A 15,980-nucleotide genomic window follows, 5' to 3' on the forward strand; every position below is an offset into this window, starting at 1 on the left:
TATTTGATTATTGTATCTGCAGGACACAAACTGTCCATCCAAATCTTCTCCTTTGTTCTGCTTCACCATTACAGGGCTTTACTCCCTGCTTTCTTTACTGCAGAGACACCCAAAAGCAACAAAAACATAGCCTGCCCCCCAAAATTTCTGATATTGGCTGTTCCTGAAAATTCAAGATTATACACAGCATGTTTCCCTGCCTCATGTCCTGTTCAATGTCTTCCCCATTCCCCAGCCTCTAAGGCTGGCCTCTCACTTGTACAGCATGAAGAATAGCTGCTGCAGTTGCCAGCATCTCCAGGGTCTCATGATCAGCACTTTGAATGCAGCTTTTGTAACACGCTCTGCCTCCCTGAGCTGAGCAGCATTCCTGGGCACTGGCACTGCCGCTGCAGACAAACATCCTCCAGGCAAAAGCTGCAGAAACAGGATTGCAACAAGCCCAACTGAAGGAGTCTCCAGTCTGCTGCAGCCCTTTACCTGCTGTGAAATCATCTTGTGTGGCCATGGTGGGGGGGAGCAATGGATTCTTTGCAGATGAAACTCTACTTGATGTGCTGCTGGTCGGTGGGCCTGATACAGCTGCTGATGGGTTCCCCTGCAGCATCAGGAACCTGGATGGAAAAATAACACTGCTAGTGCAAGTGACAGCCACCGATTCCTGGCATTGCCTTGCCTACAGGGTTCCTGCGTACAAAACAACATTAAGATATATTCAAGCTACATTTTCCACGTTCTGTCAAAATCATAGCCATAAAGTACAAACGCTGGACAAAGACTACTGTAACGTAACTCTACCCCAGCAGCTGCTCTCCCCATGGCTGTATGGGCACGGCAGCAGAGGCAAGTCTCTCACCAGGCCCAGTGCTGTTGGGCCCAGCACAGTGTCTCAGGGTTGTTCCCACTGACCTCAGTGCTGCTGCCACTGCAGCAGGAGCATCGTTTCACACATTTGGTACAAAGAGCTGTAATGTCATGCTGGACTTACCCCAAGAACAACTGGAAAAATGGGGGATAGAATAGTTTGCTCTTTTTTAATACAAATGTACTTGGATTTTAGGGGGTTTACAAGGCTGATGATAGTGGAGACTGGTGTGTAACTCATATCTGTAGCACTTTCCACCAGTCTGCAAGACTCCTTTTCTGCAGAAAGGGGTAGGTAAGATTTTCTGACACATCCATGAGTAATTCTGAGCCACAACTCAAACCACAAGCCAAATACTTCCAAATCTGCCACTCCTTGGGAAAGGAAGAAGAAAAGCAGCTGAAACAACTGCTGTTGTAGCTGAATTGCCTACATTTATAGCGTTGCTGAGGTATCTATCATGCTTGCAGCACCTCAGCAAGCCTGAGGCTACAGCACAACCCATAGTCAGGGCTGCTAGCTATCCAGAAACTACCTGCCATTCTCACATCAGCAAGCACACATCCCAAGGGGCTCGAGGAGTTGTAGGCAGTGTTATAGTGCACAGGGTATATGAGAGTAAAGGAAGTTTATGCTTAGCCCTTCAGGTTAGTGCTACAGCAAAATGTGACATTTTTCAGCCTCAGTCTCTGCAGTCCGTTTCCTTAACAGTTTGGTTGCTTTCACTTCGAAACTCTAGAGATTTCTTTTCACCTTCTGATAGGTACTTCAGTCACCATACAGGGCTTTTGCTTCCTTAAATGGATTAACCCGTTTCTTATGGCCTAAATGAGAGGTACGAGGGGATTTTGCTGAGTGTACCTTAGGATAAGAGGTCAGGATGATAAACCAGCAGTAAAATTCCTACAAACGTCAGTGAGTATAGAAGGATGCCAATGTGAGCTGCTTTTGAAAATCCACTCATAGGTGCCTCTAAAGGTCTGCAAACAGAACAACTATCACATGCTAGCTAAGTGCAGCCAGAAGGATCAATCACAGAACAGTTCAGTTAAATTATTACAGAAGGAAAAATGCCTCTGCACTAGATGGAAGAAGCAAAGGCAGGTTCCTATTAATGTATTCTGTAAGCTTCAAACAAATAACGAAGAATGCCTGTACAGAGACTTTAGGTACCCTCCTATCAGTCAAACTTATAGTCAGATAAAATGCTATCCTCAAGCAAATTTCAACAGAAATTGTTCATATTGCAGCAAGGCCTTGTACTCCTCCACCTCCTACTCAAGAGATTTAACTCTGCTCAAAAGCTGTCAAAGTGTTCATCTGGAATAAAGCAAGTGATTTCAGAAAGGCTGGAGTCAACTGACACAGTCAGGCCAGTTCTGGCTTTCACCCTTATTTTGTTAGTGTTGATAAATTCACAGAGACAGCTTAAGGTCAAGGAATGAAGGTGCTTAGAGGGTTTTTAGAGGCCAATTCCCATTATTTTAAATGGAAGGCAGGGATGAAATACCTTTAAAAATAGAGATGTAGGTCTATTTGGACTGCGTACTTTAAAACAAGCAATGGAGTTATAATTGTGAGTTGGACTAGGGCATAAAGCAGGGATTAAGGTATATTTTCTTTCATCTCACTGCATAGGATAAATACCTAAGAAACATGCCAGTGGCAATTTTGGCTGATTAAGATCACCTCATAAAAGAAGCTGAGGATGCCACATTTCTGAAGGTATTTCAAATGCCCAAGATAAAGTTGTAAGTACCAGGATGAGTGTATTCTGTAGCTAGGGGAGAAGGCTGCCTCTGCCACTCATTTACCCTGCACCACAAAGCCAGGCTCTCCATGCCTCAGGTCTGTTCCTCTGCCAGGCTGTCCTACCTAAATGCTAACACACTGTAAGTGCAACTAAGAAAGGCATTACTTACAACACCTCTGTGGCCTCCACAGGGTTAATTGCCTAAATTCAGGGCATAGTTCCTAATTCAGACCAGGTACATGATATGGAAAACCCAAAATGTACAGCTATGCAGGGCAACCCCTTTCTCCCTTGCACTGAAACCACTGTAACCGGAATTATCATTAGGCAGAGCAATTTGTCTGCAGCCTGGGGGAAGTGTTGGGTGTGCAGGACTCATCTTCTGCCACTACTGATAGGAGATCGGAAAACAAGCTGGTGCCATTCTCTGTACAGAGGAGAACGGTGGCAGAGGTTCCCTACAAAGCGAAAAAGTGTTTGAAAATGGCTTTCTGGAGAGGAAAAAATGGAATACAACTGCATTTGAACAGCTCCAGGCCCTGTGATGTTACAGTCAACAGTAAATGTGCTCCCTGTCATCCTTCTGCTGGGTTAATCGAAAGGAAATGCATCCTCTGGGATTTTCAGCTTCTTTGGATCATTAGTAACCAGTAAATTCAAACAGAGATTATTTAATGCTACCATTACTTTCTTTCCCACCTAACAAGCTGTTTCTCTGGTAGCTTCCTAGAGCAGTAAACATACAGTAGCATTACGTGAGACATGCTGATACCAACAACCCTGCAGAGTCCATCAGGATTGGAGCCACTGTGGCAGTTGAATCAAATATCTCACCAGCCAGAGAGTTGTTGTTAGGATAAAATTAACTTGGAGTGATGACAGTTGTTTGGGGTTTCAGTGGATTTCAGCTTACAGGGCCCTAATGCATCTTTAACATGAAGTTTTTACATGGAGTAAACAGCCATCGCCCGGTGGCACTGGGCAGCTTCCCCAGACCTGTGGGAGAATTGCGAGTCAGATCCCTGGGCTACTAATTGTATCTCTCACCCTTTTTCTATGTTCTTCGTGTCAAAGCTGCTTAGGTTAGAGGCACAGCTCTCAGGAAGTGCTCCTGTATCTTTCCTCTGCATGATGGTGCAAGTAGGATTACACATTCAAAATCTCCTTTCACTTACCGTTGAACTTACTGTTTTGAGGAATTTCTGAACCAGCAAACTGCTTTCTCAAATATTTACTAACAATTGTTACTAATTTTGCTTAATTTGTTAGCAATATTAACCAATTGGCACACACCAAAGATGTAATGTTAAAAGCATCACCCACATGATGCTTTTTTTATAAGTTCTGCCCTCAGCTTTCATTCAGAAGATCTTAAAAGTTTAATGCCCCTATTGAAAATTCCTTTAATGGCTGCCTCTCAGCAGAGCGGGCCTGCTCAACCATGAAACAAGAGTTACCACAAGCAGCAGCTTACCCAGGGCAGCAAATCAAGAGTTAGGAATAAGCTGATCTGAATGCCAAACCTCATTAGCTCCTTCAAAAAGCACTTGAGCAATCCCTCATGCCAGCTCTAATGAGCTGTTGTGCTGGACACCACGGTTATTTGAGTACTGTACACAAGTTTGCTCCCACTGAGCACTGCGACGGTCTCTGTTGGAGATGTGGCCTAGGGCGGTCATTCCCCAAAGGTGGGTGATCGATTGCTCTGTGGGCTCCTGTGACTGCATGACACAATGAGACGAGAAAGAGCCAAGTACACTGACACACCTTTGCTTTGAGTGTAACCCAACCTCGACCAAAAGCATCGAAACATTTCCCCGCCTCACCTAGACATTTTGAAGAAAACCTTCAAAAAGTGAGATCCGGAGCCCATGCAGGGTTTTGCAGAGCATCTCATGCAGAGAGGTCCTCACTGCAGGGGCTAGTGCTAGAAAAAGCATGCAACAATCAGCTGCTGCGTCTCTTCTGAGAGCGGGTCTTCATGGCACATAGGATTTCTGCCGTGGATGAAGGCCCTAGATGCCCAACACTCAAGGATTGGGTACAGAAGCAGTCACAATCAGCACCTTGAACTAGATGCATCCTCATATTAAGTCCAACCAGTGGCCCATGTCTTGAAATGTTAGATCAGCTGTTTCTCAGGTCACGTCTGTTTCTTCTAAAAGCATTTTCCTTAGAAATATTTGGCTCGTCTTCATCAGTGCCTTCCTCTCAGTAGCCTCGGGGAAAGGGATCTCCTGCCTCGTACTCCTGTGTGAAGCCATCTCTCAGGGCTACTAAAATACATTCCCTGGACAGTAGTTTTCTCCTGGTAGGGCCCTGAATAGTGTTCCACACATCTTTCATACAAGCACAGAACAATGCCAAGCATGCTAACTACAGCAGGTTTCCACAAACAGCTGCATAAATCCAAGATAACTGCAAGTGAGCATTCTAAGGGCCCTGCTGGTTTGACTGAAAATGGGTAAATTTTCTTCATGCATTTAGAAACCGTTCTTTTTTTATAACTAGCATGTTCATTATTTGGACTTAGTTTGAGAGCAAGAGATAACACCCCAGGACAGAGTTAATGTTTTTAATTGCTCTGGGCTGAGAGCCAAGGACACTCTGAGCTCTGCCCACAGGTGTGAGGCAGTGAGGAAGGGGGCAGAGATGGGGCAGAGCTTGACTGACATCCACACCGATCAATAAGAGTATTCCATCGCACTAGCATCCTGCCACATATTTAAGAAAAGTCAGGATCTTCCGGGTTGCGGGCTCTTCTGCTCTTTCTCTCTGGTGCTTTCTCTTGCACACGTTGGGTTTTTTCGTACTCTCTTTTTTTTTTTTTTTCGGAGCCGGGGGAGTTTTTGGTGCAGGATGTTTAGTTCAGCTTTTTGCCATTTTGCAGAGACCTCTGAGCTTTTCTGCCTTTGTTCCTCTTTCTTCTCTCTCTGTGAACAGGTGCTGTTTCCTAGGAGTGGCTGCTTGGTGTCTTCCTGAGGAATTGCCTTGAGTATCTTTTATTTCTATTATATGTATATATATATATATATACACACATTTACTAGTAGTGTGTTACTATTTTGTTATTTTATTAAACTGTGTTTATCTCAACCCAAGTTTCTCTCTTCCCTTTTGATTCTCTCCTCTGTTGGGGGGGAGAGGGAGGGGGTGAGTGAGTGGCTATCACGGTTGAACCATGACAGGGCTCTGTCCTGTTCCTGTGTAATCATCAGGCAGGGAAATTCTCAATGATCTGAAGCAATTTCGTTCAGTTGCAGCATGGGATCTGAGGTCTGTATTGAAATTTTTCATTATGAGTAACAAGCATTGGGAGCATGAGGTGCAGGGCTGACATACTAAAACAAGACCATATCCTGTAACAAGACCAGCTTAATTGTCCGTTTTATTGCTTTTACATCTATTCCACTGAAGTCCCAGTACTGTTCTTAGTGCCGTATGAACCTTGAAATACAACAGTTCCCACTGTTACAGTATTCAAGCACCTCTGTCTTGTTCAGGTCCTAAGTCCACCATTCAGGTATCACTGAAATAGTTAAAATCTCCATTCTTCTGACCTACAAGGCATCACCTAACTCCACAGGCATTTAAATCCCTGGAGTGCCCAAGTGTCCACGGGTTGATGCCTGCTAAACACAGGGGCTTTCTTGCATCTGATCTGCTGCTCAGAGCCCCACACCACGGTGACCAGGGGACCCAAAGCAGGACCTTCAGTCAAGGTGGACAAATGTTTATTTTCCAATACCTGCCAGCTGGCAGCATCTACCTTGCATGAGCCCGAGGCCACTAAGAGGCCAAGGAGTAATAGCCTGTCTCTGCAACAAACCGCAGAACTTACAGGGAAGAGGATAAAAAGGAGCTGCCAGAGCTGGACATGCAACGCTGTAGAGTTGGCTGACGAAACTTGCAATGGTTGGGTTTACTAACCTGGGAGAAAGCACCATGTTTCCCAACTGCCATCACTTCCAATGTCCGAAAGTGAGCGAAGCCAAGGAACGGCATGACAAGTGGAAGAATGCAGAGGCAGGGCTTGCTCTGCTGACGATTCATTCACTGGCCTGCAGAGAAAAAGAAGGCTCAGAAACATAAATCTTAGGGCCAGAAAACTGTTAGGAGCTTATAAATGTGACCTCTGCAGGACACAGATTTTTAAAAAGTCAGCTTTAGTTTCTTACATATCCTCCAACAGAAAATAGCAAATGATGCCTGGAAGCTTTGCAAAGCTCTCAAAGGCCCTGGGATGATGGATATTACACTAATATGAGCAGTTACTGTTGTCATTATAGCAGTGGTCTCTGCAGCAGAGCCCCAGCTAGCTAATTGTTAGGTGTATTACCAAGAAGAAATAGAATGAAAAAAAAAAGTGAAGCAAAGGCATTGTCTCTGGAGAAAGAAAGAGAGAAGCAGAGGGAGAAAGTAACCAGCAAACACTTTGATAATGAGGAGGGTCCCTATATCTCAATCCTTCAGAGAGTTTGGTTTGTCGTCCCTCTGCTGCTGTGGCAGGCTGACATCTCTGCACCCCAGAAGCAATTTGAGATGTGTCATACTCTGGATCTTCCCTCTTCATCCTCCTCCTACATCTTTCCCAGATCAAATTTTCAGAGATTTATACTTTAAGTAATAAAGAGCTTTGAAAACAGAAGCTAACCTGGAGGCAAGTTTGTTGATCAGAGTGATATTGCTTTGGGACTAGGCATTTACGTATCAGAGAGCCTGTAAGCTCACTAAGGTTCACTTCTCTCTTTGCTTGGAGTAAAAAGATTCCACTTTTCCCCCACATCCTTTGAAGCAAATCACCAAGGTTAAACTTCGTGAAACACAACAGTTTAAACCATTGGCAAGAGCAGACTCGATTACCATCCTGCACAGATGAACCAGCACCCCAGAAGCCATAAACAGTGACCTAATCTTTAGCAGGGGCTGAGTCAGAAAGTTGATTTGATTTTAACTTTCCTCAATTCTACCTGGAAAATAAAAGTATGAGCCAGGAAGGACAAACAGTGCAGTTTTTGCTTTTTGGCCCCAGTCAGAGCAAGGGGAGTTGGGGCAGGAGCTGAGCGGAGACCTGCCCATTTGCCCACACATACCAGCAAAGGGAGCCCTGGAGCAGCACCTGAGCCCAGGTGGAAGCTCCTGCTCTGCTCCCCATTGCGTGGCAGAGGCCAGGCTCTTGCTCTTCTTATGAAGAGGAGCTTCCCTGTCAACAAACCACCACATCTGCACTGCAGCTCCCACCTGTCCTCTCCCCTCCTTCCATCTGCCACCCCAAGCATCGCTCTCCTTCCACACTTCCCAGGACTGTGTCTCTTTTAACTGACACCCAAACTCTCTGTCACACAGCAACAGTTTCAAGAATTTTTGAAATAATTTGTTGAAAAGAGAAGGAATAAAGAAAAAATCATCAACTCTTTTTCCCAGAGTTTATTGCTTTCTGGGAAAGATGCTTGCACCAAGCAACCTCTACCAGAGCAGAGTAAAAGCAACCCCTCTGCCTGGCTACTGCCAGCCCCCCTGGAGCACCACCTTGCTGAGAAACCAATAGCACAGGAGACAGGGCTGTCCACCAACCTCCTTCACAAACACACATGTCCTTCACTTTGGAAATCTTGCTCCACGTTGTTAAGCTTGCAATGCCCTCAGGAGCTGTAAAGCCCTGCTGCGGATTGCCACCCACAAGGGAACGAGGATTTCTTCTGCTCCAGACCCTGTGTTTCCAAAACTGGAAGCAGGGATGGCCATTTGTCAAGCTGGACCCCTTCTCCAGGAGGACAGCAGGCTCCCCCTTCCAGGTGTACAAGCTCAGCAAGCAAACAGTGTCACATACCAGGAATAAACAAGGCTGCATAGCAACCCCTTCTCTGAAGAAATCTTGAGCGTGAGATGCAAGGAATATGTTTTGCCTGCAGGGCTGGCAGGCAGGTCCCTGAGTGCTGCAGCCAAAAGCACCCAAGGGACCTCAGCAGCACCCAGAGCTTCAGGCAGGGACACGCTCTGAACCACATTGTGCTCCTGGTCCCTCCCTGCCTACCTACAACCACTGTGTGAGAATCATCCCTAAAGCTTTGCACAGCGTGCGAGCAAACAGCAAAGTCTGCAGCTGCTGGAAACTGATAAAAGGGAGGGGGATGTTTCCAGCCCCCTTGCTGCAGGATTTGATGACATCTCTGCATGGCAAATGGCTCAGCTGGGCAGTGTGAGTTTGAAGCCCCTCTCAGATCGTGTTAAGTCCATACCAGCCCTACAGAAAGCATTGTATTCAGGCAAGATTAGGAAAAGCGGAGAAATTATTCCTTCAGCCTGGCCCTCTCCAATGTGTCATGGCCACATTCACTGCAGTCTCCACTAAAAGCTGCCAAACAGCAATTCTCCACCACCCCCATTACAAATATTTTATGCCTATCCCCTCTGCTGTGGATAATTGTGCAATAGGCAATGCAGAACAGAAATTTAGCTTTGCTGTAGTTATGCTCACTCAGAAGATACTTTCAAATGTAAAAATTATAATATTTTCATAATGTCCATGTTGAGTTTGGATATCGTCCACAACAAGGTTGCTTCTGGCTGTATTTAAAAACCCCATGTATACAAAAAGAGAAGGAAATTTTGTGCAGAAGTACAAGGGCACACCTGAGGTTCTCTGTTAACCATGAGGAGCAGCAGCTCAACCTGTCTTTACAATTATTTGTATGGAAAGTGTCCCCATGAGTGTTATGAGAAAAGGAATTCAGACAGTAAGCAGCGAGTCTCAAGCCAGTGTACCCAACCTGTAAGCCAACAGATAAGTAGGGAAGGATAATTAGCTGTAAAAATGCACAATAATTCAGCTACTACAGGAGAAAAAAACCCACAGAAAACCATCTGCAGGAGTTAACAATCCTTCTCCAACTAGCACAGGCAGCACACACACCCTGTTGCGATTTGAGGAGGTGACTGTCACATCACTTGGTAAAAGCAGCAGCAAAGCCAAAGGGAACTATCTTCTAGTCACTGCCAAGCCACCCTGTTGTTACCAGCACTGTAGGAGTAAAGGATTCCGCCTTACAATGAGTCACCTTAAACCACACCATTCTCTCAGCTTCTCCAAGGCTGAGTAATCACATATATGAGAAAATAACAACCCTATATATATTGTAGAATGGCAGAAAATGAACTGACTGCAGCAAATGGGTCTCCAAATCTGCCATCTCCTGCATGAAACAGGAGAATTCTCCCGAAAGACTTCTTGCTTTTGCTACAAACAAGAGGCAGAGGACTGCCCTCAGACTCCTGCACTGCTTTAGACCTTAGCAGACGCAAGAAAAATTCTGCCTCAGCCGTGTTGCAGGCTTCAGGTAAGACTTAATCTGCTCCAGCCTCTGTCTGCAAAGCAAGCATAGCAGAAATGCTGCTTGTTCACCTTTCTCCGTGTTTTCTTTTAAGGCAATAAACCCTTTAAGGGAGGGAATTGTCTCTTCCTAAACATGTGTGCATCATCTAACAGAGCTGGCGCAGCAGTCAGCTAGAGGCGTTACCATAAAATAGTGGTGGCAGCAGCTCTTCAAAAGACTTTTCCCAATACAGTGTTGGGTCTGTCTCTAATTAAGGGCCCAGAAATGAGCTACCTTCTCAGCTCTAGAGAAAAAGTTAAGATCCTGGGTGTCTCAAAATGACCACTTCTATAGGAAAACAGCATTTGCAGCACTGAGAAGTGTGATCCTCATTGTATCACCAAAAGTGGCAAAAGTAGAGCCAAGATGGTCAGCTGGTCAGACTAAGACCACTCAGGAGCATCTAATGTCCAGTCTCCCTCTCTGAGCACCTACACTCTTTTTTCTTTTGGTTCAGTAATACTGAAGCTGATGAGACAGATTCAACCAAAGAGAAAGTCAAAAGCCTATGTGCTTAGCCTTAAAAACAGCAAGTCAAAGTTTTATTTCATGCTTTTTAAAAGGAAGAAAAAAATTGCAGCCATAACCAGGGAAAAGAATACCTTCCCTCCTGAGCCTAATTTGCGTCAGACCCACTTCATCTCCAGCAGCATCACCCACATGGCCATGCTCTTATGTCACCTACACACCCTGTAAGGACACATTATGTTATAGGAGAAGGGGCAGTGTCTATGTGCTCACACCTGCCCTGGAAATGAACTTGGTGACAGCTATCACAACATTCCTTGAGGCAGCCATGGGATAAACCTTGCTACAAGGTCAAACTCACTCTCATCTATCCATAGCACCCCAAAACTCCTTTGTCAGTGCCCCTGACAGGGAACAGTCCAATCATCCCTCACAGGTTAACAAAACAAATTGCCTTGAGATCCTCTCTCTCTCTAGACACAAATCATGGCATCTCTATGCCAACAAACACATCTTGGACTTATTCAGCTAAACTTCCACACCCTGGTTTGAAGCCTCAGGGCACCGCAGGCAGGACAACTGGGCTGAGCAGGACTTTTTGCCCCATCCGCAGCAGGGATGGAAATCATGGCACCTTACACACTGGTATCCAGAAACCTGTTCAGCAATTCCTCTCAGCACATTTTCTTTCACACAGAACACTTGCTGAGCAGCGCAGCCATTTGCGGCAGCTTCTTGATGCACAGGCAGCTTCTTTTTTGTTCACAGCCACTTCTGCTGGGTTGCAAGCCCCTGGGCTTTGCCCGTGGCAACCTCATTTGTACACTGGACAAGGGCAAAGGGATAATTTAAGTGGCTTTGGAAGACACTGCAGCTTTGAGTAGAGCCACTCCAGAGTGAGGATTAGGGCAGCAGAGAGGTTCTGAAAGGGAGCACACTTACATACTACTTTCAATGTGGCTTTGGGACAGCAAGCATGTTCAAAAGACCATGGATACTGCAGGAGCTACCCTCAGAGCTGGACGTGGAACAAGGAAGCTGTGCATCCACCCACAATCAGGATATTTCTCTCCTACAAAAAAGGCCACTGGTTACTGTCAGTTTTTCCAGCCCTGCCCATTATTTCCCAAGGAACATGCCACCCTTCTTCCCTCTGAGCTTTAGCCAGTGCCCTGCTGTGTACATTGCCCTTTCCAGTTTCTGCCAGGTGTGCCAGCTTCTCAGATCACATCAACTGCTTCTGGATCCACAGCAAGAGCCACTCGGTTCCTCTCTCATTAGTGCCCCAGCACTGAAAGATCATCCTCTCTCCAGAGTAAACACCTGCTCTGCACACATGCATCAGGACTCACAGCTGCCACGCTGCATCTGCCTGTGGGTTTGATGTGGTTTCACGCAGCAGTCAGTGCACAGCATGGTTGGAGAAAGCTCTGCGGGAGGAGCCAGGAGGAATGCTGTGATTATCTTTGTTCTCAGGGAAACCCCAAGTGATTTAGGTGAGGGAATCCACTGGGAACTAGAAGAGGCACAGGGCTAAATATCTGTTCCCTTTTCTATAGCATCCTGGGATATTTTTCAGGAATATGAGTCACCTGGACCTCATTTCTAGATCTCAAGTCCACGTACCACCTTCCACTAGAAATGACACTGCCTACCTGTTGAGTTGCCAGTCCCTCACCTTGTAGAAACTCACTTTCCTTGAAATTGCAAGCACAAACCTGCTTCCACTTGTGGGAACTGATCCAACCACTGCCTGGGCTAATGAGACTGTCCCCTTTCAATTTTCTAGATTTGCATAACTCTGGAAATCTGTACTTAAAGCTTTATGCTTTTTTGCACAATTCTTACTCCTAACTCTTACCTTTTGGCAGTTGCTGTCTTAACCATTGAAAGCAGCAGTGAATGTATTAGTTACAACAGATAGCAAGCTTTTAAATATCCATGGCATTCTTAGCAAAGAGAAACTATGACCAAGTGACCAGAATACATATTCCAAAAATAATAGACAAATGTAAATATATCTCACAAAACTATTGCTGACCTCAGGTGGCATTAAACTCACAATTTTTCTCTACTCCTTTGGATCATCTTGGGTGTATCAACAGCTCTGAGCAAGCAAACACCCAGAACTCTTTAATTTTTTATATATATTTCTTCTTCTGTTAGTTCCTTTGTAAAGTATTTTTGCTGGAGCACAAAACCGGTTTCCCCTGCCTGTTTTCAACAACTTGTTTCTTCTTGTCCTGCTGCTGTTAAAAAAAAAAAAAAAAAAGGTTCTGCTTTTGCAAAAGAGGTTTTTGAAAACATTGAGTTCATATTTATTGTGTCATGCAATCAGTCTGAAGCAACCTGCTTAGAAGTTAGACATAAAAGAAGAGAAGGCATAAGTTGAGCCTCAGACAGCCAGTTGTGAAAAGTTTATCCTTGACCCAGAGTCAATATGAATTTTGTCTTTCACTTGCACCATCACCACTAATAAAGGCTCTGTATAGACTCACTGGGTTCATTTAATTATTTGCAACCAGATTTCCTTCAAACCCTGATACTCCTATTCCTTACCATTGTCAACAGGTTTCCACAGGGGAAACACTATGAAGCTTTGTAAGTGTTTCTGTCAGTGGTTACAGAAAAGAGAGAATCTACTCTATCTCCCAGGACAGCATCAGCTCTGCAGGAGAAGCTGAAATAAAAAGCAGCAATTTCTTATTTACTTAGTGATATCTAGGCCAACAATATGAACAGCTCCCTTGTTATATTCAATTTGCTGATATAAAAGAAGAAAAAGCAGGTTTATTTCAGAGCAAAATAGCTCTTTAAAGTTGCTGTTATCACTCAAGCGCTTCATAATTCCTCAGCGAGCAGAGTGCACTTTCCTCAGAAATCATCCACAAATACAAACCTTAAATTTTTAAGATCCAGTATGAGCATTTATGCACATTTCTCTTTTAAATCTTGCAACTTCTCTGTTGTGGTTTAGCTCAGCAGGCAGCTAAACTTCTCACACAGCTGTTTGCTCACCCCCGACCTCAGGAGATGGGGAAGAGAATTGGAAAAAAAAATAAAAAGGTATACCTTGTGGGTGAAGACAAAGTTTAATAGGACAGAAAGAGAAAATAATAATAGTAACAACAACAATAATAATAATGATAATGATGATGATGATGATGATAATAATAATAATAATGATGATGATGATGCAAGTGATTCACAATGCAATTGCTCACCACCCACCAACTGATACTCAGCCAGTTACTGAGCAGCCAGTCTCCTGGCCAGCTTCCCCCAGAATCTATACTGAGCATGACATCACATGGTATGGAATATCCCTCTGGTCAGCCTGGGTCAGCTGTCCTGGCTGTGTCCCCTCCCAGCTCCTTGTGCACCTGGCACTGCCTGAGAAGCTGAAAAGTCCTTGACTACTGAGTGACAACTAAAACATCAGTGTGTTATCAACATTATTCTCATTCTAAATCCAAAACACAGCACTATACCAGCTACTAGGAAGAAAATCAACTCTATCCCAGCTGAAACCAGGGCACTCTCACAAGCAGTCCCTCATTATTATTTACCTTATTTCCATATTTTTTAAACTTATGTTACTGGTTTTACACTGTCATTTCATACAGTTTTAGTCAACTGACTCTTCCTTCATAAGGCTCTAAAATCCATCCCGTGGTTACAGCATTGGCAACACCTCTGAGGGCTGAGTATCACACATCTTCGCCTAGATTCAGGCCTTTTTCTTGCCTTTTCTAAGGCACTTACAGTGCCACTTTCAGACTAGTCTTTGGTTTTTATAATCTATTGTACCAACTATGTCTGATGGGGTTTAAATATTTAAGTTCTTCCCTTCAGGAGCAGTGCATGACCAGGCAGCCCCATCAAAATGACAATACTGCCAATTTTAACAGTAGGAAGAAAGTATATGAAAGGAAGAGGAAAGGCAATTTATACACAATCCACATGCAAGGAAAAGCCTCCTTTTATCCTTAATTATCTTATATTTGGTGCTTTCATAGGGTCCCTTCCTCAAACACAGTTTTGTGTTCATCTGGTGCACTTGTAAAAATCACTTTAGTTAGCAAGTTTACAGGTAACACCACTTGGGCATCCACTTGAACATGACCAGCTGTTGCCTTTTCAGCCTGTGTTCTGCAAGTGGTAGCATTGTAAACCAAAATACATTACTATAGTAACTGCACTTGGAATGACATCAACATACAGCTATCCTAAATCACAGATTATAGATTCATCTAATCCCCTTACACTCAAAAATATTTCCCTGTCGTTCACTTCATTGATATTCTCTTTTACCACTGTTTTTTACCTAATTTATCCATTTTGTCTTTATTTTTGTTGCATGACCATGAGCCAAAGCATTTTCCTTAGCATTTTCCACGAAGTAGAGGATTTGGTTTTTCTAAAGCACCTCAGACATTCCAAACAATATATAAATACTTAGTAACAGAAGTATTGATGGGGGAAATACAGTTTCATAAGTGGTTGGAAGCAGTTCCTGCGCTGTCACATAAGCTAAAAAATTGGACAGAACATTAAATAATCATGTTGCATATACATGTGAACTGCAATTACAGTTAGGATAACACAGGTGCCTATTAAAAACATGTTTTCCATGACCATGATTCTCTAGTTAATAGTAAATATATAATAAACTTACTACTGTTTTAATATTAATATTTAAAATAATAAAAGACTATATAATAAATAAGCATAAACCAGGATTTTGCATTTTTTAACCATGCATGTATTTCCTGGAAGATATTAACACATGGCCTGACAATAACAAAAAAAAAAAAAAGTGACATGAAGGGATAATCAAAGGAAAAAAGTAAAGAAAAATGACTTCCCAAATACAACAAATAACTCACATGGAGTTAATTGTCAAAATTCCCAGTGCTAACAATGGAACTCTTGGAGCTGCTTTTCAAAGGAATGTCTTATGATATTTTATAGCCAAAGATGTCTCTTAACTTCCACTGTAACCAAAATAGGTGCACTAAGGCTCGCTGCTTGGTCTACTGTGTTTTCCTTGACTTACGAAGGAGGGCTACAGCATCCTGACTGTTTGGATCACTAGGATGAAGCAGCTGCCTAAATCTGCTCCATTTCTCCACTTTGAACATACTAGATATGTGCTTAAAAGGGAATGGAAAAAGAGCTGGGACCATTGTGTAGAAACCACATCACAGTGAGACCCAGAAGCAGCCAGAGAGTGAGCTACATGACTTGCAAGAAGCAGAGCCAAGAAGTAATTACCTGATACCTTCCAGAAAAGCTTTGAAGGAAATTACTATGCCACCATGTATATTAAGTACAATTTCTGTGTTCCAGAAAATTATTTTAGAGAAAGCACGTCGTTTTAAAAATTTTGCTGGGAATCACTGACATGCCCTGTCCCTGGTAAAACACTGTCCTGGTTTTGTTAAAACCAAGTTTCTCTTTTAGTGAATTTGCCTGTCAGCTAAAGCCTTCATATTAGCTGCATTTTCCTGGAGAACCA

At 43.7% G+C, this 15,980-nt stretch overlaps 1 protein-coding gene across 1 annotated transcript in view; it reads right to left on the reverse strand.

Moving 5' to 3' along the window:
- Positions 1-6,676, reverse strand: part of LOC136099663 (TOG array regulator of axonemal microtubules protein 2-like) — a 35,905-nt gene extending 29,229 nt beyond the window's left edge. Inside the window, exons 1-2 of the mRNA XM_071807273.1 lie at positions 6,549-6,676; positions 481-614 (exon numbers count right to left, since the gene is read on the reverse strand). Coding sequence (XP_071663374.1) covers positions 481-614; positions 6,549-6,565 — 151 coding nt within the window. The 5' untranslated portion in view covers positions 6,566-6,676. The remainder of the gene's footprint in view (positions 1-480; positions 615-6,548) is intronic.
- Positions 6,677-15,980: the final 9,304 nt, after the last annotated feature.

The sequence above is a fragment of the Patagioenas fasciata genome, chromosome 3 (assembly GCF_037038585.1).
Source record: "Patagioenas fasciata isolate bPatFas1 chromosome 3, bPatFas1.hap1, whole genome shotgun sequence".
Taxonomy (NCBI): domain Eukaryota; kingdom Metazoa; phylum Chordata; class Aves; order Columbiformes; family Columbidae; genus Patagioenas; species Patagioenas fasciata.